This window comes from Gobio gobio (genome assembly GCF_949357685.1).
Source record: "Gobio gobio genome assembly, chromosome: 5".
NCBI classification, from domain to species: Eukaryota; Metazoa; Chordata; class Actinopteri; order Cypriniformes; family Gobionidae; genus Gobio; species Gobio gobio.
This window is the reverse complement of record NC_137101.1, coordinates 60,590,900-60,617,236: the sequence shown is the minus strand read 5'-3', so window position 1 is coordinate 60,617,236 and position 26,337 is coordinate 60,590,900. Positions and strand designations below refer to the sequence as shown.

General features: G+C 44.8%; 1 protein-coding gene across 1 annotated transcript in view; it reads left to right on the top strand.

The window, feature by feature from the left end:
• The first annotated feature begins 10,345 nt into the window (after positions 1–10,345).
• The window catches only part of LOC307126071 (uncharacterized protein), a 33,267-nt gene continuing 17,275 nt past the window's right edge, over positions 10,346–26,337 (top strand). Inside the window, exons 1-2 of the mRNA XM_079816442.1 lie at positions 10,346–10,411; positions 12,072–12,307. Of these exons, the coding sequence (XP_079672568.1) occupies positions 12,142–12,307 (166 nt within the window). The 5' untranslated portion in view covers positions 10,346–10,411; positions 12,072–12,141. The remainder of the gene's footprint in view (positions 10,412–12,071; positions 12,308–26,337) is intronic.

Here is a 26,337-nt window from a genome sequence, read left to right as displayed (position 1 = left end):
CTATCTGGATGTGAAAATAAGTGTCTTTCAGATCCAGGGTAAAGAACCAGTCTACCGGGCGTATTTGTGGGAAGAACTGATTCAAAGTGAACTGATTCAAGGCTACAAAATAACATGTAAAATAAATGGTTTAGTTTTGCTTTTATAAACTGAGCATGCATGATCATATTACAGATACATTCATTTTCCTAAGTTGATTTATGTTCGGCCCCTGTAAGATTTTGCAGCAGATTGTTTTACATTTGTTATAAATTTGTTGCATGTAATATAGTGTTTACAGATATATACAAGTTTACAGATGCAGAAAAGTGCTTGGATATTAAAAGTGTGTTATGTCATCACTGCCCATTATCACAATACAAGATTACTTGTCAAATAAGCGGCCGTCTCACCATAGCAAATCGATTGGTTTTGACTGAAGTGACAGCATGAGGCGTCTCGCGTAGTGCGGCAAATAACGCAGTTCTCGTTCCATATCTAAGGGAACCGAGGTTACGGTAGTAACCAAGTACGCTTCCCTTGCGATACTACTCGAGTACTGTGTCATTCGTCTTATTAATCAATATTGATTATTAAAAAGACAAAACACAATGGGGAAAGAGCATAAAACATATTTACACCCATACGTAGTCGGGGTCGTAACAGAAAACCACAAGCTGAATGCGGCAGAGTCATGCAGAAAGGTCCTACGTGTCCCTGTAGTGCAGGGACATCTAGATTATAAAACCTGACAAATGTGGACGGTGAGGCCCAGCCAGCCGCCGCACAGATGTCAGTAATGGCCACAATGGCCGGCATGGCCACAGGACCACACCCACAAGAAGGCCATACCTTGGAATACCCTCTCACACTCAAGGGGCATTGAAGACGTAAGGAGGAGTGAGGGAGTGCTATAGCGTTGACTATCCATTTAGAAAGTCTGGGCTTTGTGACCAGACAACCTTTTGTGCAACCACCGAAGCAGACAAAAAACTGTTTCGCCTGACGAAAGGAGGCGGAACAGTCAATGTAAAACCTAAAAGCTCTGACAGGACAGAGTAGGTTCAGCTCCTGTTCAGATAGCACTATCGGAAAATATTCATGTCCTGGTTTCAGGATGACTTTGGGGTCGTTAGGCCCGAACTCAAGACACGAGGGGCTCACAGAGAGTCTCCCACATGCTTAACTGATGCCAAAGCTAGCAGCAAGGCGGTTTTCAGCGACAGGGGTCGAAGGTCAGCAGTCTGGATTGGTTCAAAGGGAGGGCCTTTAAAGGGCATATTGCAGGTAAAAAAAATTTCGAGATTAATATATAACCTTGTATGAAAATACCATATGAAAAGGTAGTGCAGGATTTAAAATGTTTTAAAAAGACATAAGAGCACAAATTTAGTAGATAAAGTGGCCATTTCGTTGGCCGCTTGGAAAAAGCGCTTTTTTTTCAACATCGCGTCATATTACGTCACGAGAGGGAGTGGTTCGTCGAGCTCTGCGTTGGCTCAGTGCAGAATAGGTTGGTATTCAGTAGAGTCTGTGTATTTTCGGTAGTTTTTCTATTCCAATTTATCATTGTCATGGTAAGTTATTATCCAGCCTGTCAGGGCATCGAGTCCACAGGTTTCCTAAAAAAAAAAAATGTTAGGAATTCTGCATGGTGGCGTTTTGTGCAGGTGAAGAAACGGGACTTCCCTTCGCGCATCTGCTTCAAAACACACGGTGGTGTGTATAGTGCTTTAGACCGGAGGATTATCATCCCGGCGATATGATGGAGTCAAACATTGTTATACTCATGTAAGGCCGGCTACACACTGGCTGCGTGACGTGAGCGTGGCGTTTTCTATCTGTAGACCGGCTACACACTGCAAGCGTGGCGTTTCTGTTGCGTTTCAGCTGCGTGTTGCGTTTTCTGTGTCTTTGCACACCAGAAGCGTGTCTGGCGCGGCGCTGCTGCTGCTAGGTGACGTAGTGGAAGGCCTATACTTCATGTTAAACATAAAATATATAAATAAATATTTATATAAATATATAGCCTACTGATACAGCAAAGACAACGTCTTACAGCAAAGACACTCGGCAGTATTGACGGCCGAATAGGCTACAAAATATTTTGTTCTGCATTGGCAGGTGCAATATTTGAAAATCGATATTATATACATTTTTTTAATTACAATTATATCTGCATTTATGTCAAAACCTATAGACTTTCACACATAAAAATGTCATTTATTAATATGTATTCGTGTCAAAATGACAAACAGCTTTTCCTATTCTATTTTGCCTGGAAACGCTTCCAACACTCTTGCGTGTCGCATCAGTTCTATTTCTAGCATGTGCTTTCGGCGTGGCTCGTGTGTAGCTTGCCTAAGGACGAATAAACATCCACACGCGATGCTTCTTTGCCGTCGTGTTTACATTAATGAATACAAAGTATGTACATTAACACAAATGAATACAGTCTCACACTTTTTCGGAAAATAAGTTGAATTATGTGATATTTTATTCATGCCATGTATGCACATTCAAGTTCACTCAAATGCATACTCATAACGTCATATACATCCTCACACTAGCGGTGAATCGGCAGGAAATAAACCCATAATACAGAATTAATGAATAAAGGATAAACACAATAACACAACATTACTGTCTGTGGTTCGGCGGCCGGCGGGAGATGTGACGGTCCCGGATCCGGTGGGAGATGTGACGGTCCCGGATCCATCAGAGATGTAGCTCGGAGAAAACGTGAACTGTGCACCGTGGCGTGAGTCTTGTAAGTTACCAAATCAGTCGTGATGAGAAACCGCTAACGTTATATCACATAACGTTTAGTGTGAACGGATATTAACGAGTGTGACTTTTCCTGACGGTCAAGCCAATACGTTTCTGTTATTGGTAAGTAAATCAATAACTTACTAGATGACAACGTTACCAGCTTTGCTATTGCCTGATACATGATAATAATCAGTACAGTGTTGTGATCTGAGCACAGTGATCATATCGTTAGCTAGCTTTATCTAGCTAACACTCTCCGAGACACCTGCCGCTGTTCTCCACTGTTTCTCCTCACATAAATACTCAATCTGTCTCCTGTAATCGTTGTTCTGTCTAATCCTGGTCTGTCCCTAATTGTGTGTCATAATTGTATGGCTGTGGTCTGCCATATGAGTATTAATAAACATTTATAATGTCCTCAGCGTCCGAGCTGTCATTGCGATCCATTGTTTTCCTATCGTTGAGATTCACCGCTCTCCCTCTCGTTATGTCACGTCCGGTTTTGGCATTTTTAGATGCGGAAGTAAAATTTTCTCACAAAAACGACTCCAAAAGCCTTAATAGTGTATTTTAAAGTATTTTTAAAGGAAAATCTAGTTCCTACATTATTTTTCTACACATTGACTCACTGGAATCTCTAACCTGCAATATGCCCTTTAAGGCCTCTAAGAACCAGATCAGAGTCAGCTAGTTCAGAGCCAGTGCTGGTGCCAGTTCGGAGTTGGTTCGACTGACGAGCCTTCTAAGAACCGGTTTGCCTTTCCACATGTTAGAAAGCCACCACAGAGCCAGGTCTTACGTCACTGTATACGTCTCATCTTTCTCAACAACTCTTGCGAGGCAGCAGGAAACACAAACAAACCAGGCTTGTTCGAGATGCATCGGTGCTGCGCAGACCGATCCGTGTATGATATCAAAATAAAGCATAAGCGATTAAAAAGCATAAGGAGTCGTATGATCTCGCTGTACTTTGATGTCATACGGCGATTGGTCTGCACAGCACCGATACATCTCGAACAAGCCTTCCATCAACAATGGCGAACGTTGCGTTACTACAGTCTTCGTGCTTTCAATGTGGAACTAGGCAAAGCTAGACAGACCTTCTTTTCAAATATTATAAACAGAAACATAAACAACACGCGCACTCTTTTTGCTACTGTCGAGAGACTAACAAACCCCCCGAGTCACATTCCCAATGAAATGAACCACTCTAGGATGGTTTTCGCTAGAGTGAAGAGGGGCTTGGAAGAGAGGCCGCCCTGGTGGTTTATGAAGGACATCACCGTCATGTTGTCTGATCTGACTAGGATGAGGTGTCCAACCAGGAGAGGAAGGAAAACCTGGAGAGCTCGATTTCCATTTCCAGGCGGTTGATATGCAGCTCACTTTCCAGGTTGTTCCAAGCGCTGAATGCCGGACGGAGGCATCTGTGAAGACGACCTTCCTCTTCTCTATCGCCCCGATTGCCACACCCTGCTTGAACCAGCAAGGGTACATCCAAGGGGCCAGGGTTGTGACACTCCTTGAGCGAGCAACGACCATGTTGCCAGGCTAGGGGTGGGACCCGTGGTTTCAGCCAGAACTGCAAAAGGCGCATGTGAAGCGAGCCCATCTGCAGAGCTGGAGATGCTGAACTCATAAGACCTAGCATCTTCTGAAATGTTCTGAGTGGCGGAGAAGCCCTGGGTGTAAAGGTTTGCACAAGCTGCTGAATGGCCAGAGGACGCTATGTGGCCCTCAAATGGGTCGAGTCTAAAATTATCCAACAAGCTCTTTGCAAAATTGACCCAGAGCCCCAAGAAATGGTTGAGGATGATGGATCTGTGGGATATTAGCTCTGCCTCTGACTGGACCAGAATGAGCCAGTCATTGAGGTAGTTCAGTATGCGCACACACATCTGTCTCAGGGGGAGAGAGCCGCATCCATGCACTTCGTAAAAGTGCGGAGACCGAGATGGAAGCACGATATGGTATTGATATGCCACTCCCTCGAAGGCGAATCTCAAAAACTGCCTGTGATGGGGGGCTATCTGGATGTGAAAATAAGTGTCTTTCAGATCCAGGGTAAAGAACCAGTCTACCGGGCGTATTTGTGGGAAGAACTGATTCAAAGTGATCATTCTGAATGAGCGCTTTATCATGGCCTTGTTCAGATGTCTGAAATCGAGAATGGGCCTGAGACCGCTATCCTTTTTGGGGACGAGGAAGTACCTGCTGTAAGAGCCTGACTCGCTCAGTGCTGGAGAAACCACCTCTATGGCTCCTTTCGCCAGCATGGTGTTTACCTCGGAACGCAGGTTTGGACCACGCTGTTGAAAACATAGCCCTTTGAGCAAATTGGTGTACATAACCTCATTATATTATGTTCAGAACCCAAGCTGACACTCCGGGGATGGCCTGCCAGGCCTCAGCCCATGTGGTGAGGGGCTAAATTGTTTTTTTAAAAAGAGGGGCAGAGTCACAGGGACTCATACTCTCGCAATGACAGGATTCTGCATGGGACTTGCCCAGACACTCATTGTGACACATCAGTGTGCAGAGGGGCTCGATTTGCAACAACAACGCAGAAATTTGCTCTTTTAAAAGCTCTTTAAGAAGCAACTGCGTTGCAAAGGACACATCGTAGTGCACTGCAGGTGGCTCGGGGGCAAAGCACTGACTAGGCTGCTAGGAGCGGCGTGGGAACAGAGCAGCTTGAGAGTGGCGAGCGATCAGCGCTGCAAGAGAGCAGTGGTCTGAAGGCCAATTTATACTTCTGCGTCGAGTGCACGCAGAGGGTACGGCGTACCCTACGCATAGACGCGTTGGATACGCCGTACCCTACGCCGTACCACGACGTGCACCTCTCCAAAAATGTAACTACGCGTCGCGTTGACGCAGAGCGCAAGATCTGTGATTGGTCGGCTTGGTACCGGCGCATTTCCGGCGTGTTATTTCCGGCATGTTCTTCTCTGGTTCTTCTGCGCCGCCCGCCATTTTTAAATCCCGAAGTACAGCGAACAACATGTCGAACGTGGATATGGATCAAGCGACCGAGCGTTTAATTGAGGAGGTGAGGAAATACAGCCATTTATACGACTCCTCTTCAGCCGATTATAAAGACTGCCAGATGTCCGCGAATTCGTGGAGAGAGATTTCTTCCAACGTTGGTTTGGAGGTGGCTGAATGTCTAAAACGATGGAAGAGCACCAGGGACAAGTACGTTCGCCTGCGCAAAAGACTCGCCACAAGAAGTGGAGATCCAGGCGGAAAAAAAGTCCCGCCGTTTTATTTATTTCTCTCCTGGCTGGCCCCCCACGTGAAACATCAGCTTACAGAGTCAAACTTTGACGATAAGGTAAATTTTACATATCCTTTGTTGTGTTTAGGCTAGCGTTAGCTAACTAGCAATGCTATCATGCCGCAAATGGCGTTTTCTGCAAAGATGATGCTTATGTGAAACAAAGACCATGTATGTATGTGTCATAGGTTGATATTATAGGTTTTGTAGGTTGTATTTATATTACATGTAAGTTTATAGGGTCTAATTATATCTGGCTTGCAGATAATGCAAACAGAACATAACACAGCAATTGTAATATAGGAATATGCAGTAATCATAGCTTTGTTCATCTGTGAATAAACACTGGATGCATCAGTGGGATGTATACTAACGTGTACTATTTGCTATTTCTTTCATAATCACAGGATGGGAGCGATGCAAGCTCGACCTCCTCATCCTCCACTGCTTTGGCTGTTGTGAGACCTCCAGCCAACCACAACAACCTTCAACCAGGAAGCAGTAGCCTCCATCACCAGCCAAGTCCTCTGTCCCCCCGGCCAAGTCCTCCGTCCCCCCACCCAAGTCCTCCGTCCCCCCACCCAAGTCCTCCGTCCCCCCACCCAAGTCCTCCGTCCCCCCTGCAATCTCTTCCGTTCCCCCAGCCATCTCTTCCGTCACCCAGCCCAAGGATGACACCGAAAAGGAAGAGGAAGGAACATGATGACTGGATCCAAACGCAGTTTACTCGTTTGGAGGCTCAATTGGAGGAACGGCGGGTTGAACTGCACCAGCGTTTGAGTCAAGGGAGTGATGAGAGCGACAGGTTTGGGCACACTGTTGCTGACATGCTGCGGAGGGTGTCTGAAGAGCACAGGGCGCAGGCAATGTTTGCTGTGTCCAAGGTGCTGTTTGAGTGGCAGCAGAAAAAATAAACACTCATACCCACTCCAGCAACTTTGCACCTTTTAATTCTGTGCACTCAGGACATTTATTGCACTTTTGCTTTTTTTTTGTGCAGGTTGTATTTTTTTTAGTTTTTTGTAGTTACTTTTTGCACCGTTTGTGCAGGTTGTATTTTTTTAGTTTTTTGTAGTTACTTTTTGCTACATATATACACAATCTGTTTGCACCGTTTGTGCAGGTTGTTTGCATTTTTTGCACCGTTTAAGACCTTTTTATATGTGCACCCATTATTGTTTACTTTTTACTTTTTTTTTTGGACATTTTAAGATTTAAGTGCATTTATTGTGCCCGTTATTGTTGGCATCTTTTGTACCCTTTCATATTGTGAACATTTGCACCTATTGTGTAGGTTATAGTTTGCACTTGTTGCATCTTTTAATACATTTTTATGTGCACCTATTACTTTTTAACATTGTGCACCCATTATTGGTTTCATTTTTTTGGGACATTTTACTCTACTTATGTGCATCTATTGTGCCTGGCATTTTTTGCACCTTTTCATATTGTGAACATTTGCACCTATTGTGCAGGTTATAGTTTGCACTTTTTGCATCTTTTAATATTTATATATATATATATATCTTCTGTGTACATAAAGCTCTTTTTAATCTATTTTAATATAAAAATGTTTAGACCATTGCACCTTTAATACATTGCACTATATGTACACACGGTGTGGCCATTTGTATATATGGTTTTGACTTTTGCATGTATTGTGCAGGTTTTATCTGTATATATACACACGTGTAGTTTGCACTTTTGTACTTTAAGATAAAAATACTGTCTGTTCCTGATGTTTGCAACTTCTATTGTGCAAATAAAGAACAACAAAACAATAATATGGTTGCATGTCATTTATTTTAAACCAGTACAATTTACTGACCAAGCAGACCACGACACACTATGTTGTTCTGCCATGGAACAATTCCGTGGGGTGACTGGAAGAAGGCCATCAGGTCATTCCGCACACCAATTGCAGCTCGGGTGGAGCGGGCCCTTGAAAGGTGGCGTGGATCCAGTGGTTCCAATAGGTTTGTGTCCCCTGCCACCACTCTGCGCCACTCGCCTAGCTGAGGTGGCCCTGTAGTGTTCGAGTCTGTGAAATTAGCAGGGATGTATCTGCTAACAGGAGTGCTGACCTCATCAGTGTATGCCAGGGAGTTGTGTAAAGCAGAACAAGCTTTCACAATGTCAACAGCTTTGTCTGGTAGACATTCTAATGGTCGCCCAAGGATTCGCCACCTTGCCACCAAAATGCCAAAGGCATTCTCAATCACCCGCCTGGCTCTGGAGTGCCGGTAATTGTAGGTCTGCTTATCCATGGGCAGGTTCATCCCTATATAGCAAAGCAAAACATTATTAATGGGCAAGCATTATACACAGCACGCAATGGCAGTCATTATATATACAAACAAAGTACAATTAAAGTAAATACATTTTGTCTGTGACATACCTTGAAATGGACGCATGAGGTTGTTGTGTAGGGGGAATGCAGCATCACCAACTATCACGTTTGGGGTTTGGACTCCACTTCCAGGAAGATTGGCTGGTGGGGGCAGATTCAGTTTGTGTTCGAGAAGCTTAGAACCAAATCGGCTCTCCTTGAACACACCACCGTCACTTTCCCGCCCGTACCCCCCGACATCCACCATGGTGAAGCGATATCTGGCGTCACAGGTAGCCATCAGAACAATAGAGTGTGTGCCCTTGTAATTGTAGTAGTCGCTCCCGGCGTGCGGTGGTGCTTTTATGTTGACATGCTTTCCGTCGACGCTGCCAACACAGTTCGGAAAGTTCCACAGTCGCCAAAAATCAGCAGCAATACTTTCCCATTGGGCGACTGAGGGGCAGGGAAGAAACTCTGGCTGCAGTGCTTTCCACAAAACTTTACAGACTTCCGACACTATGGAAGACACGGTGCTTGACGACACTTTGTAGCTAGCTGCTACAGCCTGTTGGCTTCCACCCGAAGCCAAAACTCGCAGGGTGATTGCTAGCCTCTGTGTAATGTCTACAGGCATACTGTGTGTACACTGATGTAAGATAAATGGCTGCACACGTCGAACCAAATCGTCAAATCTAGCCGCCGACATCCGAAAATATCTGAAGTGCATTTCCTCATCGAGATCTCTCAGTGGCCGGACAAGCACAGAAAATTCACCGTCCTTCTGCCTCAACTGGTTCACAGGTCGCACGTACCATCTCCTCCTCCGACGCCTTCTCTCGTTTCTGCTTTTTAATTTGAGTAATTTCAATAAAAGTAACTTTTTTTCAATATCGATCAGCTCTAATTCCAACACGATCCGCTCTGTTTCATTCGCCATTTCTTTTTGCCCGACAGAGACAACACAGTGGAGCATAGAAACCCCAAGCTGCTTCTTCTTCGGCTGTTCTCTTGATTACACCAACATGCCCGAGGACACTGCCTACTAGCGTCTGCAAGTGTAATTGCACATTGACGCAGACAACAGCGCAGAAGTATAAATGCTCACGACGGCGTCGGCTACGCGCGTAGCCTACGGCGTACACTCGACGCAGAAGTATAAATGGGCCTTGAGTGGCGAGCTGAAGAGCGGCGAGAGCTGCAGGCTGCTCGAAGCAGCGAGCTGATCAAACTGCTTGCAGGTGAAGGCAGCTTCAAGTCTCAATGTATGAATCAATGAATGCATCGCTGAAGGAGAATTAATTGATTTGTCATGGTGAGACGGCAGCTTATATAGCTCGAGACCCCGCCCCTTTTGGCGGGCTTGAGCGGGCTCGCTCACCATTGGCTTGTGCGTTCTGTGCCGTCATTGGTTCGTTTTCTTTAAATTCACAAATCAATGGCCGTGCAGTTCACACTGCGTGATTGTATAAAGGCTTCAGATCATTTTGACATTGACGACCGCTTTAAGACCACTGAGTTAAAGCAGCCTAGAAATTGAATCAGCGTAAAAATTTTACTTTTAAACATTTTTGGAATCTTAAAAACAAGCAGCTTTACTTATTCTACACTAAAAGGATAAGATAAAACTAATGAAATGAGGAAATATTAATGTTATATACAGTGCCGCCGCCCCCATTACGCGCATCACGCCAAGTGCTCTAGACGGTTTTGATTAAACTCTTAAAAAATAAGTATAAACAAATAAAAAGTTATCTGCCCGTTTATAAATAATTTCTGCACACAAACATATGTTCTTAGCATTTACAGAATCTCACATATTAGATGTGGTTCAAGCTCTTTCTTTGGTAGTTATTTTTAGCACATAATTTACTAACACACATTTAAATATGTATTTCTTCAAGAATTCAACTGATTTGTGTTTTATTGTTTGTATGTCATGTATGTGAATGTCTCTCTGTGACTGTGATCAGGACTTTTATTTTGGAGTGGTGTTGTGATGTCATAAGGCTGCGCCGCTCCTGCATCTGTTGTGATTCTGCCGAAGAAAGGTTTGTGTTTTAAGCTTTTAAAGTGTTTAAATCAGTGCAAACTGTTCAGGCAATTTTATAGTTTTAACAAGAACCGGGAAATGAATGTTTGATTATCGACTGTAAATTTGTAATGCTTTAACTGACATTAATTAACGTTATTTATTGTTAGTAAAGCTCATACACACATGAGTAACAGAAAAGCTGTGTCTCATTTCTCTCTATATATCATGAGTCAGTTTATCATAAACATTTACACACAAATCACTATTATCCACAAATAATAAAACATATATCATACACAAATAATTGGTATCAAAAGCAGTATAGTGCCACATTGTTTATTTTCTATCCTTACAAACAATTTTTCATAATAAATAAAACAAAACAAAAAATATAACAGAAAAATATACATAACTGAAACGGGTGTAGGCTGAAGCCACTGCTTATTATGCCTACCATTTATACATATTTATCTAATGAGCGTACATTTTATTTTCTAATGGATGAGATTAGTACAAGATAAACAATATAGTTACATAAGACATTTCCCAACATGTACAAGGATAATTACAAAGATAATTTATACATGTATACATTTCAAATATTATTGCGATAAATTAAGTATTGCATATATCAATTATTTATATTCTGTTTTTAAACAACTATGTATGGCCCCACACTCCACACAATAAGTCATGTATCGCTATACAAATTAATCCCGGAACAATACAAATTTGTGTCATCACTATTTTTAATATATTAGACACGTTACAAATATCATTTATATATAGTACAAACAATTTCGGGCCTAACACTGAACCTTTCAAGTGACTTCCAAAATGTATTTGTACAAATTGATATCTGTCATCAAGGTAACTTTTTAACCAAGAGTAAGCATACCATATCTTTCTATTGTCATCATTAATAAGCCACGATCAATCGTGTCAAAGGCTTTTTTAAAATCTAAGAACACCTCCACAGTATATTCATTATTATCCACTGAAGTGGAAATATCTTCTACCAGTTCCATCACTGCCATTGAGGTCGACCTGTTTTCTCTTAAGCCGTACTGATGTTCACTCAAGAGTTTGTGTTTGTGTATTAAATTATCAAGTTTACAACAAATAATTTATCTAAAATTTTCGAGAACTGATAAAGCAGAGAGATTAGTCTGTAGTTGGAAAAAAGATGTCTGTCCCCAACTTTTAAATATAGGAATAACTGTTTTCATATTATTTGGAAATATACCTGTTAAAAAATGACTGATTACAAAAATGTATAAATGGTTCTACTATATATTCTATAATTTTTTTAATAATGACATGTCAATACATTACAAACAGTACAGTTTTTACTCTTACAGTTATTAACAATATCAAGTATTTCCTTTTCATCAGCTCCCCTAATAAATATTGAAGGAATATTACTAGAAATGTTCACTTCATCTACCCTATCCTCAGTTCTCAATCTCTTTTGCTAAATTATATCCAATATTTAATCACTAACACAGTAGCACTCCTAGAGATAATAAAATTATATAATTTACACATGATTATGAGTTTGATTAGCTTTAGCCATTTCTTTAGTTTGTATTTAAATGTTGAGTAATTTGTACTATCGCTTAAAAGGATAGTTCACCCAAAAATTAAAAATTTGATGTTTTTCTGCTTACCCCCAGGTCATCCAAGATGTAGGTGTGTTTGTTTCTTCAGTGGAACACAAATTAAGATTTTTAACTTATCTTAAAGATGGCGTTTATTAAAGAGGAGAGTGAAGACGTGAAGATTGAAGAAACATTGAAACATGAAGAAACTGAGGAACAAACAAAGATGCTGTTTATTAAAGAGGAGAGTGAAGACGTGAAGATTGAAGAAACATTGAGAGTGAAACATGAAGAAACTGAGGAACAAACAGGTTGGTTTCATTCTCAAAGCTGAACTCAGTCATTTGATCCTTATTCCAATGTCCAGCTCTACAGAAATGAGTGATATTTTTGGAGAGTCCCCTAATTAAAGCCGTTTTATTTGGCATGGAACGGGTCGCCTCATGTGTACAGACATGTTGAGATCACATGACCTGACAAATGCTAAAGCTGGGTATACACTGTCTGATTTCGAGCCTAATTCTGACTTGTGCGACTCTTTTTATTCGTTTATCACGCATATTTCACTCGTACAGTGTGAGCAGACAAGTCGCACTTGACGATTGGGGCACATAGTGTAGCGGTTCCCAAACTGGGGTTCCCGCTCCTAGGGGTGCGCAAAGATTTCAAACAAACGTCTTTCACGTTGTCATTATGGGGTATGGTTTGTAGAATTGAAGAAAACAATAATGAATTTAATCCATTTTAGAATAAGGCTTTAACGTAACAAAATGTGGAAAAAGTGAAGCGCTGTGCATACTTTCCGGATGCACTGTAGCTCCTCGTTTAGCAATAAACTCCTTCAGCTTCCACCATAGTTGTTTTCTGCACGTGAGCTGCGAATGGGTCGCGTCATCAATTAGGCTTTATCGTTATAATCGGGGGACGACAAATTAGGGCTGGGCGATATGGCCCAAAAAAAAAATCACAATTTAATTTTCCATATCAGTCATTAACGATAATCATCACGATAAATGTCAAATCTTTATTTCTTTAAAGTTTAAAGGCAAAATTAATAGAGTAGAATATTATTGATATAAATATAAAATATAAAATACATTTATATAGTAAAATCTAGAACTGTAATGATAATATAAGTGCTTAAAAAGATAATGTTTGTCAATAAACAAAAAAATCTTTCTGGTCAGCATGCCAAACCTTTTAAATAAATTACATTGACAATAGAAATAAAAGAAATAAAAGAAAAAGCATTTTTTTTTACTCCACACTCTATATACATCAATAATATAATTACATTATGCTTTACTTAATTCAAATAATTGTGTAAGTAGTAAAACAATAAACACGCAAACTGGCAAAAAATGCGTTTTAAGTTGAGAAACATTTTGAGTCCCCCCTATCTTGCCTTACAGTGGATTGGTCCACCGCGCACCGACACACACACACACACACACACACCACACACACACACACACACACACACACACACAACTGCGGTGGCTGGGAGAGAGCACAAAGATCAGTAGTTAGTTTGTGAACTCCAGTAAGGGCTGTCAAGTCTATTTTATTCACTTTAAACATCGGATGAAATTATTGTATTTCTCTTTTAATACAGGCAATGCTGAGTTATTAAAAAATCACCAAAAATAAAAAAGAATGATTCGATACCGATGTATTTTTCCGCAAGTCCAATGTTTTAGTGATTATAGTATGTGTAGAGGTTCGGGTAAGGAAGGCAAGGAAGAGGACACAGGGGTCGGCTGAACTACTAACGTTTTTATTAATAAACTCAAGGTCGTTTCGTATTCGCACTAGAGTGCACTTTTAACTCATAACATTCGTTGTCAACTCATAACATCCGTCGTCAACACTTCCGGGTTGCGTCCATCCGGGAACTCAATGCACGTCAGTAGTTCCTCCTCTCTCTTCCCGTCCTCCGTTTCTCCATGGCTCTTATACTCTCCCCGCGCCCATTACTGGAATGAGAGACAGGTGTAGGTGGTTTGTGTCTAACCCACTCACTTACCGCTCGTCTCCCGCCTTTCTCTCCTGCTGCAAACCTCGCTGAACCACGCCCCCTCTGCCACATACCCCCACCGCCCGTCTCAGGCCGGGGAGCCATCCGGCCTGCGGCCCCCCCCCCATTCCTGGAGAGGAAGTCAGCCACCGCCATCTGAACACCCGGCCTGTGGATCACCTTGAACTTAAATGGCTGAAGAGCTAGATACCAACGGGTGATCCGCGCGTTGGTATCCTTCATGCGGTGGAGCCACTGCAGCGGGGCATGGTCCGAACAGAGGGTGAACTCCCGCCCCAGGAGATAATAGCGGAGGGTGAGAACGGCCCACCTGATCGCCAGGCACTCTTTCTCAATGGTGCTGTACTTAGCCTCTCTCTTAGAGAGCTTGCGGCTAATGTACAGCACCGGCCGCTCCCCCCCCCTCCATCTCCTGGGACAGGACCGCGCCCAACCCCCTGTCCGACGCGTCGGTCTGCAACAAAAAAGGGAGAGAAAAGTCAGGAGAGTGTAATAACGGCCCGCCACATAGAGCAGCCTTTACCTGAGTGAAGGCCTGCTGACACAGCTCCGTCCATTGGACCGTATCTGGCACCTCCTTTTTAGTAAGGTCAGTCAGAGGGCTAGTGAGGTCCGAATAATTGGGAATAAAGCGTCTGTAATATCCCGCCAGCCCCAGGAACTGCCTTACCTCCTTTTTGGTCTTGGGGCGCGGGCAGGTCGCAATCGCAGCAGTCTTATCAATTTGGGGACGCACCTGTCCATGCCCCAAGTGGAAGCCCAGATACCTCACTTCCACACGCCCAATCGCACACTTCTTTGGATTGGCCGTGAGCCCCGCCCCTCTCAGCGACCTCAGGACGGCCCTCAAATGCTGCATATGCCGCTGCCAATCATTACTAAAAATGATGATATCATCTAGATAGGCAGCCGCATATGCCGCATGGGGCCGTAGAATCCGGTCCATGAGACGCTGAAAAGTGGCGGGTGCCCCGAACAATCCAAAAGGAAGGGTGACAAATTGGTGTAACCCAAACGGCGTTGTGAAAGCAGTCTTTTCTTTGGACAATGGAGACAAGGGGATCTGCCAATAGCCCTTTGTTAAGTCCAATGTCGAATAAAAACGAGCCGTGCCTAGCCGATCTAACAGCTGGTCAACCCGAGGCATTGGATACGCGTCGAATTTCGACACAGCATTCACCTTGCGGTAATCTACGCAGAACCGGACGGAGCCGTCTGTTTTCGGAACTAAAACTATCGGGCTGGCCCAGTCACTGTTAGATTCCTCGATTACTCCCATGTCTAACATCGCGCTCAATTCGTCCTGAACCACCTTTTTTTTATGTTCAGGTAAACGATACGGCCGACTGCGAACTACCACGCCCGGCTCGGTCTCAATGTGGTGCTGAATGAGGTTCGTACGGCCCGGTAGAGGCGAAAACACGTCGGCGAACTCCGCCTGCAATGTTGTTAAATCAATGAGTTGGGCCGGTGAGAGGTGATCTCCCCCTGGGGCCAGAGCGAAGGATTGCGGTTTGATGTTCGCCTCTGGGCCGAGATCATCCTCTCCGCTAACCACCGACGCCAACATCACTGATTCGGCCTCATTCCATTTTTTTAGGAGATTGAGGTGATATACTTGACGCGCCCCTCCTCTATCGGACCGTATAACCTCATAATCAAGATCCCCGACTTGTCGTGCGACCTCAAACGGCCCCTGCCACTTAGCCATTAATTTAGAGCTAGACGTTGGGAGTAATACGAGTACTTTCTCTCCCGGTGAAAATTTGCGCAGCCTCGTTCCCCTGTTATACAGCCGGCTTTGGCGATCCTGGGCTTGTAACAAATTCTCCCGTGATAGCCGCCCCAACGTGTGGAGTTTTGTTCTCAAGTCCAGCACATATTGAATTTCGTTTTTGCCTTGAGAAGGTCCCTCCTCCCAAGCCTCTCGCAGGACATCCAGTACCCCTCGGGGCTGGCGTCCATAGAGGAGCTCAAAGGGGGAAAACCCCGTGGAGGCTTGTGGGACTTCCCGCACAGCGAATAAGAGGGGTTCTAACCACTTGTCCCAATTTTTGGCGTCATCCTGCACGAACTTCCGGATCATGGATTTAAGCGTGCGATTAAAGCGTTCGACCAAACCGTCTGTTTGTGGGTGATAGACGCTAGTTCGAATCGATTTAACGCCCAATAACCCGTACAGTTCGCGTAACGTCCGTGACATAAACGCCGTGCCTTGATCGGTGAGGATTTCCTTTGGAACCCCCACCCGGGAGATAAGACGGAATAGCGCGTCCGCAACACTCTTCGCTGAAATGGTGCGGAGGGCTATTGCCTCCGGATACCGCGTTGCATAGTCCACTATGACTAATGCAAAGCGGTGTCCTCGTGCGGATCGCTCTAATGGCCCGATGAGGTCCATCGCAATTCTCTCGAAGGGGACCTGCATTAATGGAAGGGGGCGCAAAGGCGCTTTTGGGGCGGCCAGGGGATTCACTAACTGACATTCCGGACACGCCGCGCACCACCTGCGCACATTGTCATGAATGCCTGGCCAGAAAAATCGGGTCATGAGACGATTCAGTGTAGCCGCCTGTCCCAAATGTCCCGCCATAGGATTCGTATGAGCCGCGTGGAAAAGCATTTCCCTGCGGCTCTTCGGAACTAATAATTGGGTCGTATCTATTTTTGTCTGAGCGTCTTGGGTCACTCGATACAACCGATCTTTTATAATGGCAAAATACGGATAGGAGAGCGGGCGAGCGGGTGGGAGAGCCTGGCCATCGATGGAACGGACCTGCTGAAATGCGTGTTTTAGCGTCTCATCCTGGGACTGCTCCAGAGGAAAGTCATCCCGGTCCGAGAGAATTAGTCTCTCGATCCCGGTCGGTTCCTCTGAGGCAGCAGCCCTGGGTCCTGGCTCAGTCTCACCCAGCTGGACTCGCGCCCCCTCCTCCCGTGCCTTTTTTCCCCAAGAAGCATCCACCCTTAAAGCCCCCAATAAAACCGGAAAAGCGGGCCAATTCGTCCCCAAAATTAGTGGATGCCGGAGGTGGGGACTAACCGCCACCTCAACTCTATGCTTTTTCCCCCGAAACTGAATAGAGATTGGGACCACCGGATATTCCACCACATCCCCGTGCACACACCGCACCTTAACCACGCGGCTTGTATCCAATGCCCCCGATTGAATCAGGCTTTGATGGATGGAGGTTTGGTTGCAACCTGAATCCACCAAGGCCTGATAAGTACCCCCCTCGATACTCACAGGTATTTGGTACTCGCCCGCCTGACCGGGGGTGACCTGGGGACCGTCCGGGACCCGGACCATCAGCCCCACCTCCATCACCGGGCACCGATCGATAAAATGGTCCGGGTCGCCGCAACGCCAACAGGCCAGCCCAGACCTACCCGCCGCTCCGGTGGCGGGGAGTGGGCTGGAGACTGGGCGCGGAGAGAGCGGAGCAACGGAAGGACTGTCGCCTCCGCCCGTCGTAGGCCCCGCCCCCCTAGGCGGGAACCTGGAGGACCCGAAGTAACCTTGTCCCCGGCTCCGGGGCGGGGCCCGAGGAGGTACTGGTGGTCTCGACCTAGGCAGAGGGACAGGGCGAGAGAGAGAGGGGGAGGGAAGAGAGAGAGGGAGAGAGTTAGTGGTGGTAATGTCGCCGACCCCTGGGCACGCCACCATGTGGTCCTCCGCCAGATCGATGGCCGAGTCCAGCGACGTGGGTCGGTGGCACTGAACCCATTCGGCCGTCTTCTTGGGCAGCCGAGCGATGAACTGTTCGAGTACCACCAGATCGATAACTTGGTCCACGTCGCTTTCCTCGGCCCGGAGCCATTTGCGGCACGAGTCCCGGAGCTGTTGGGCCAACGCGAAGGGCCGGCTCGCATCGCCCCTGTCCAGAGACCGGAAGTGCTGGCGGTGTTGTTCGGGCGAGCGGCCGACCCGCTGGACAATGGCCCGCTTCAGATCGTCGAAAACGAGGAGGTTCGCGACGGGAAGTTGGTGGGCAGCCACCTGAGCTTCTCCAGACAATAACGGAATTAGGCGCATCGGCCATTGCTCACGGGGCCACCGGCCGGCTTCCGCGGATCTTTGGAACAGTTCCAGGAAGACCTCCGGGTCATCTTGCGGTCCCATCTTGTGCAGCGGGACAGTCAGCGGGACGGTGGACTGCTCGGTGGCTCCGTCGCGAACCTCCGTCCAGCTCCGGAACGTCTCGCGGTCCTCCTGCTGGGCTTGGATGATCGCCTGGAAGCGGCGTTCTTGATCCGCACGCAGGTCCAGCAGGGCTTGATGTTGTTCGCGATGTAGGACCGCGAGGGACGTGATGACATCCGCAAATGGCGAAGAGGACGGTTGTGCCTGCATGGCGGCGGCGTGGGTCCTTCTTCCTCCCGGGTTTCGGCACCAGTGTAGAGGTTCGGGTAAGGAAGGCAAGGAAGAGGACACAGGGGTCGGCTGAACTACTAACGTTTTTATTAATAAACTCAAGGTCGTTTCGTATTCGCACTAGAGTGCACTTTTAACTCATAACATTCGTTGTCAACTCATAACATCCGTCGTCAACACTTCCGGGTTGCGTCCATCCGGGAACTCAATGCACGTCAGTAGTTCCTCCTCTCTCTTCCCGTCCTCCGTTTCTCCATGGCTCTTATACTCTCCCCGCGCCCATTACTGGAATGAGAGACAGGTGTAGGTGGTTTGTGTCTAACCCACTCACTTACCGCTCGTCTCCCGCCTTTCTCTCCTGCTGCAAACCTCGCTGAACCACGCCCCCTCTGCCACAGTATGGTAACGTTAGCTTGCTGTAGTCACCCTCTACAACTAACAACGATAAGCCTATGCGTGAACTGATATTAAGCTAATGTAGATTTAGCGCTGTTTTGGGCTCAAAGCTATATGGAAGAACTTTGAAGGAGCAAGATAACTGAATAATTATATTACCGTGTGGTGAACCTATGATCAGCAGTACAGGGTTCTTGCAGGTTTCAGAAAGTCAAATTTAAGACCTTTTTAAGACATTTTAAGACCATAAAGATTGAAATTTAAGACTTATACGATGCATTACCAAAATTATTTAAATCAAAGAAATAATAAAAAAAGCATTGACCCTCCACAGCCAACAACGTGCCAAATGCCCAAAACCTTAGGCCCAAAATGAAAATAGGCTAAAACAAACTTGCCCTCAAATAGAATAGATTACAAAACAGCATATTAATAGCCTAATAGAGATTGAACAGGGGATGCACTAGGAAGATAGGATAAACTAGGGATGCACGATTTGTGGAAGATATCTAATTGCGATTATTCTGGTTAAAATGCAATGTTTTTTTTGTTTTTTTTACAAATGAAAAGTGTATGCATATAACATTTTATATATTATTGTTTATATATTAACGAGACTAATAATTATGATTATATTCAATAAATACATATATTTAACAAAATTAGAAATATTACTATTACAATAACATTTTAATTATTAAAAAATTAAAAATAGAGTATTTAAGAATAAATATAACAATATAATAATAATACTAATAAAATAACATTAATATTTTACAGAAAACTTATTTTACAAAAAAACCCTGCTGGGTTACTTGTTAATATGCAGACAGCCTATGACTAAAAATCATTAGAAAGGTCTAAAGATTTATTGTAAAAAATAAAATAAAAAAAATGAAGAAATTCTGTGCTTTTTATCTTTGATATAAATTTCTTAAAGTCTATGTATTTAATATGAAATATGAGCCTCTTATGCATCCACTGTGGGGGAAAAACTGTACATTGGAGAAAAACATATGGGTTGTCATATAAATTTATTTAGAGAGAAGTATTATTTTTCATATTTGTTACCCAAACTTCCATTCATACTGGAAGCCAGAGGGCGCCCTCGAGCAGAAACTCCACATTTCCCTCAGAGAAGTAATCCTTAGCCCTAATGTGAAGCTAGCGATGTAGGATAAACTGAAGATAGAAACGCTTTGACTGATGAAACGAAGACAATAAACACGACTGCATCAAGCTATGGTGTATTTGAGTTCTTCAAGCCTTCACTATTGTCATAATAATAAGGTATCAGTGCTGATTGAGTGCAGACTTTATCACTGTTTAGAATAATATAAAACAATGCATGTCTGCCTCATTCTGTCCAGAAAAATACAACGTTATTAAATGTAGACGTATTTTGCAGGCAGGTAATTGCATTTATCACGGGATTTGTAGTTTTATCACCGAGTACGTGTACCAACACCCCCAGAAAGAAACTACAACACACCGAACGAACGCTCTGAGGGCGGCGCAGCAAAGACTCTAGACTAGAGCTCCGTTTTGAGCACCGCTTTCGCGATTCGATACTTTTTTGCTACAGTGTAACGTTAATAACTTTCTGCAGCCAGCATTTCTGGAAATGAACAAGGATAACACTTTTTTTAAGACCTAACTAAATAAAATTTAAGACCTCGACTGAAAATCTGGCCGTTTTTTTAAGACGTTTTAAGGCCTTAAATTAAAAAAATTAAATTTTAGACATTTTAAGACTTTTTAAGACCCCGCGGGAACCCTGAGCAGTGCACGTCGCTTTGTTTTATGTTGGATTGCAAATAGCCAAAATATCTCCAAACCACTTAAGTTGAGTGACTTTTCTTGTCAATTATACACTCACCTAAAGGATTATTAGGAACACCATACTAATACTGTGTTTGACCCCCTTTCGCCTTCAGAACTGCCTTAATTCTACGTGGCATTGATTCAACAAGGTGCTGAAAGCATTCTTTAGAAATGTTGGCCCATATTGATAGGATAGCATCTTGCAGTTGATGGAGATTTGTGGGATGCACATCCAGGGCACGAAGCTCCCGTTCCACCACATCCCAAAGATGCTCTATTGGGTTGAGATCTGGTGACTGTGGGGGCCATTTTAGTACAGTGAACTCATTGTCATGTTCAAGAAACCAATTTGAAATGATTCGAGCTTTGTGACGGTGCATTATCCTGCTGGAAGTAGGCATCAGAGGATGGGGACATGATGGTCATAAAGGGATGCACATGGTCAGAAACAATGCTCAGGTAGGCCGTGGCATTTAAACGATGCCCAATTGGCACTAAGGGGCCTAAAGGGGCCTTATGACCAAGATGGCGGCGCGAGTAGATCGCGAGGCTCAGCGTCTCTCCAGATTCTGCAATTTTGCTGTATTTTTCTTGTTCATCTCGGGTCTGTTCGTACAGAACAGTTGTGCTTTTACATCGTACACCCGTTGTGAGCTTTTGGATATTGGTTTGCGAATTTCCGACAGTTTTATGGACAATCTTCAACTCCTTCCTGAGATCGCTAGGACGCCCGAGGCGATGCGCTCTGCCCGGCCGGGCGGAAGTGCTAGAAGGCGGCGCTGTGATCGTAAACAAAGGCGGGGTAAGCGTGGAGGTCTAAGAGCTAAGCTAAGGCTAACTCCTTACCGGCTCTCTTTACCCAGCATTTTCCTTGCCAATGTACGATCGCTAGTGAACAAAATGGAGGAGATTCGACTCAGCATTACACACAGTAAGAAACTTTTGAACTGTAACGTCCTAATCTTCACTGAAACCTGGTTAAACAGCGGAATACCGGACACCGCTATTGAGCTAGCGGGACGCCACACACTCCGGGCGGATAGAACACTAGATGGCTCCGGGAAGAGCAGAGGGGGTGGATTGTGCATTTATATTAACAAAGCTTGGTGCACAAACTCTGCTATTGTTGGGAGTCATTGTTCAGCTAACCTGGAGTTTCTCATGGTTAAATGTAGACCGTTTTATCTACCGCGGGAGTTCACCTCCACTATTATCACTGCAGCCTATATTCCCCCGGATGCTGATGCCAAGCTTGCTATGAAAGAACTTCACGCAGCCATCAGTAAACAACAGACTGATCACCCGGAAGCTGCGTTTATTGTTGCAGGTGACTTTAATCATTCAAACCTAAAGTCAGTGCTACCCAAGTTTCACCAGCATGTTTCCTGCCACACCAGAGGAAACAAAACCTTAGACCATGTATATACAAACATGGCTGGAGCTTACGTTGCGACACCCCTCCCCCACCTGGGACAGTCAGACCACCTCTCTTTGTTTCTATCACCCAAATATTCACCCCTCATCAACCGTGTGAAGCCATCAGTAAAGACCATCAAGGTGTGGCCTGCGGGGGCAGACTCCACACTCCAGGAAAGGTTTCTAAACACAGACTGGAGTATGTTTGCTTCTCAAGCCACCAGTGGCGCTCACACGGACATTGACTCATTCACTTCCTCTGTATTGGATCATATCAATACCACCATCGACAGTGTTACAACCCAGAAACAGATCACCACATACCCTAATCAGAAGCCTTGGATGAACAGGGAAGTTCGACTCCTGCTGAAGTCACGCAATACTGCCTTCAGATCAGGTGATGCACAAGCCTACAGTACGTCCAGGGCAAACCTGAAGAGGGGCATCAAAAAGGCCAAGCACTGCTACAAGCTAAAGATAGAGGGTCACTTTTCCAACTCTGACCCTCGACGCATGTGGCAGGGCATTCAGGCTATCAGTGACTACAAACCCACCCACTCCACCCCCGCAGCCACTGATGTCAACTTCCTGAACGAGCTAAATTACTTTTATGCTCGTTTTGAAAGAGACAACAGAGAAACTGCCACCAAGCTCAAACCCTCAGCTGACCACCCACCAATCACACTCTCCTCCACAGATGTCTGCAAGGCACTGAGCCGGATCAGCGCACACAAGGCTGCTGGACCAGACAACATCCCTGGACGTGTGCTCAGGGCATGTGCGGAGCAGCTCGCTGGGGTTTTTACAGACATTTTCAACCTGTCTCTTGCCCAAGCAGCTGTACCTTCATGCTTTAAACGCACTTCCATTGTGCCAGTGCCAAAACACTCTAACCCGAGGTGCCCTAATGACTACCGCCCTGTAGCACTCACACCCATCGTCATGAAGTGCTTTGAGCGGCTGGTCCTAGAACACCTAAAAGACTCTCTACCATCCACATTGGACTCACACCAGTTTGCCTACCGCAGCAATAGGAGCACAGAGGATGCCGTTTCCATGGCACTGCACTCTGTGCTCACCCATCTGGACCATAAGAACACGTATGCACGCATGCTGTTTGTTGACTTCAGCTCCGCATTCAACACTGTCATCCCATCCAAGTTAATAGCCAAACTTGGAGACCTGGGCATCAACACTTCAATGTGTAACTGGATTTTGGACTTCCTAACTGACAGACCCCAGAATGTTCGTTCAGGATTCACCTGCTCCACATCCATCACACTCAACACTGGTGTACCACAGGGCTGTGTGCTAAGCCCGTTTCTCTACTCCCTCTTCACCGCCGACTGCAAGCCTGTGTATGGATCTAATTCTATCGTCAAGTTTGCGGACGACACTACGGTGATCGGGCTCATCAGCAACAACGATGAGACTGCCTACAGGGAAGAGATCCAGCACCTGGCCACATGGTGCGCTGATAATAACCTGCTCCTCAACACCACCAAAACGAAGGAGCTCATCGTGGACTTCAGGAAAGAGTCAAGAGGCACACACGACACCATCCACATCAATGGAATGGCTGTTGAGCGTGTCTCCAGTTTCAAGTTCCTGGGGACCCACATCTCGGCGGACATGTCGTGGACGACCAACACCTCCAGCCTGGTCAAGAAGGCTCACCAGCGCCTCTTCTTCCTGAGGACACTGAGGAAGAATCAGCTCTCCTCGGCTATCCTGGTGAACTTCTATCGCTGCGCAATAGAAAGCATCCTGACCAACTGTGTGGCAGTGTGGTATGGGAGCTGCTCTGTTGCGGAGCGCAAGGCACTGCAGCGGGTGGTGAAAACTGCCCAGCGCATCACAGGGACTCCACTGCCTGCCATCGAGCACATCCAGAGGAAACGCTGCCTGCATCGAGCTCGCAGCATCCTCAAGGACTCCTCTCACCCAGCCCACAGACTGTTTTCTCTCCTGCCCTCCGGCAAGCGTTTCAGGATCCACCGGACCAGGACCAGCAGACTAAAGAACAGTTTTTTCCCCAGAGCTGTCTCTTTATTGAACTCAAACCCCCGTTGATCCACTTCCCTCATAAACTGATAAATCTCCTACCTCACATCTTCCTTCACTTTGTTATTTGCACTACCGACTGTTTATCACAGTAACAACTGTTTACATATGCATCTTGCACTGCCATATCTTAACTGGATTATGCTCATTTGCACTGCCGACTGTATTTATAGTACCAATGTTTACATTTGCATTTTTGCACTGTACTTCTAAATGTAATATACAACCACTTTCCACTGCACTTTACACTTTTTTTTTTTCGGATAGCTCTGTCCATAATTTATTGCACTACCCTAATCCACTGCTATTCCTCATATTAGCCTAACATATTATTGTATACCTCTATCTGTAAAATTCAGTTTATAGTAATAGCCATCTGTATATTGTATTCATAGTACATATTCACCTGTAAATTCTGTTTATAGTAATAGCCATCTGTATATTGTATTCATAGTACATATTCACCTGTAAATTCTGTTTATAGTAATAGCCATCTGTATATTGTATTCATAGTACATATTCACCTGTAAATTCTGTTTATAGTAATAGCCATCTGTATATTTATTCACTGTACATATTCACCTGTAAATTCAGTTCTGTTTATAGTAATAACGTCTCTCTATTTATACATATTTATACATTCAGTACATATCCATGTCCTGCACTTACACATCCATTGTATATCCTGCACTTGCTGCTATTGCACTTCTGGTTAGACCTAAACTGCATTTCGTTGCCTTGTACTTGTACTTGTGTAATGACAATAAAGTTGAATCTAATCTAATCTAATCTAATCTAAAGTGTGCCAAGAAAACATCCCCCACACCATTACACCACCACCAGCCTGCACAGTGGTAACAAGGCATGATGGATCCATGTTCTCATTCTGTTTACACCAAATTCTGACTCTACCATCTGAATGTCTCAACAGAAATCAAGACTCATCAGACCAGGCAACATTTTTTCAGTCTTCAACTGTCCAATTTTGGTGAGCTTGTGCAAATTGTAGCCTCTTTTTCCTATTTGTAGTGGAGATGAGTGGTAACCTGTGGGGTCTTCTGCTGTTGTAGCCCATCCGCCTCAAGGTTGTGTGTGTTGTGGCTTCACAAATGCTTTGCTGCAGACCTCGGTTGTAACGAGTGGTTATTTCAGTCAAAGTTGCTCTTCTATCAGCTTGAATCAGTCGGCCCATTCTCCTCTGACCTCTAGCATCAACAAGGCATTTTCGCCCACAGGACTGCCGCATACTGGATGTTTACCATTCTTTGTAAACCCTAGAAATGGTTTTGCGTGAAAATCCCAGTATCTGAGCAGATTGTGAAATACTCAGACCGGCCCGTCTGGCACCAACAACCATGCCACGCTTAAAATTGCTTAAATCACCTTTCTTTCCCATTCTGACATTCAGTTTGGAGTTCAGGAGATTGTCTTGACCAGGACCACACCCTTAAATGCATTGAAGCAACTGCCATGGGATTGGTTGATTAGATAATTGCATTAATGAGAAATTGAACAGGTGTTCCTAATAATCCTTTAGGTGAGTGTATCTGTGTCCTCGGAGCTGGTCGTGAGCTCTGAATTTTTCTTCACTACCGCTCATTTTTCTCGCTCAACTCCTCCAAGCCTGTCAGCCTGTTGGCCACTGTGACAACACCGCGTGCAGCACACAGAAGCCGGTCTGCAAAACGCATGCGCAGCATTACACATAGCGCGTAAGTATTATATTGAGCATTTATCAAACTGTTGTTATCGTTTTATCGAGGGAAATTATTTAGCGATAATTATCGTTATCGTTTTATCGCCCAGCCCTAAGACAAATTCTTATTGTGGGGAGAATTTTTACTGGTATAGATCAAAGCAGCTTTACAGTGATAATAGTAAATTTTGAAGGGAAAAAAGTTTTTCTTTTTTTTTTAGCTCTAGAAAAAAGTTATTTGTTCAGCTAAAGTAAATTTGTGTTTTATTAATTTCCATTGTAGGACATCATTAGCCACTTAATTTGGGGCCAATGGGCTTTGCAATGGGCTTTACCTCTTTGGACAGGGACGTTTGTTAAGGCCCATTTATACTTCTGCGTCGAGTGTACGCCGTAGGCTACGCGCGTAGCCGACGCCGTCGTGAGCATTTATACTTCTGCGCTGTTGTCTGCGTCAATGTGCAATTCCACATGCAGACGCTAGAAGGCAGTGTCCTCGGGCATGTTGGTGTAATCAAGACAACAGCCGAAG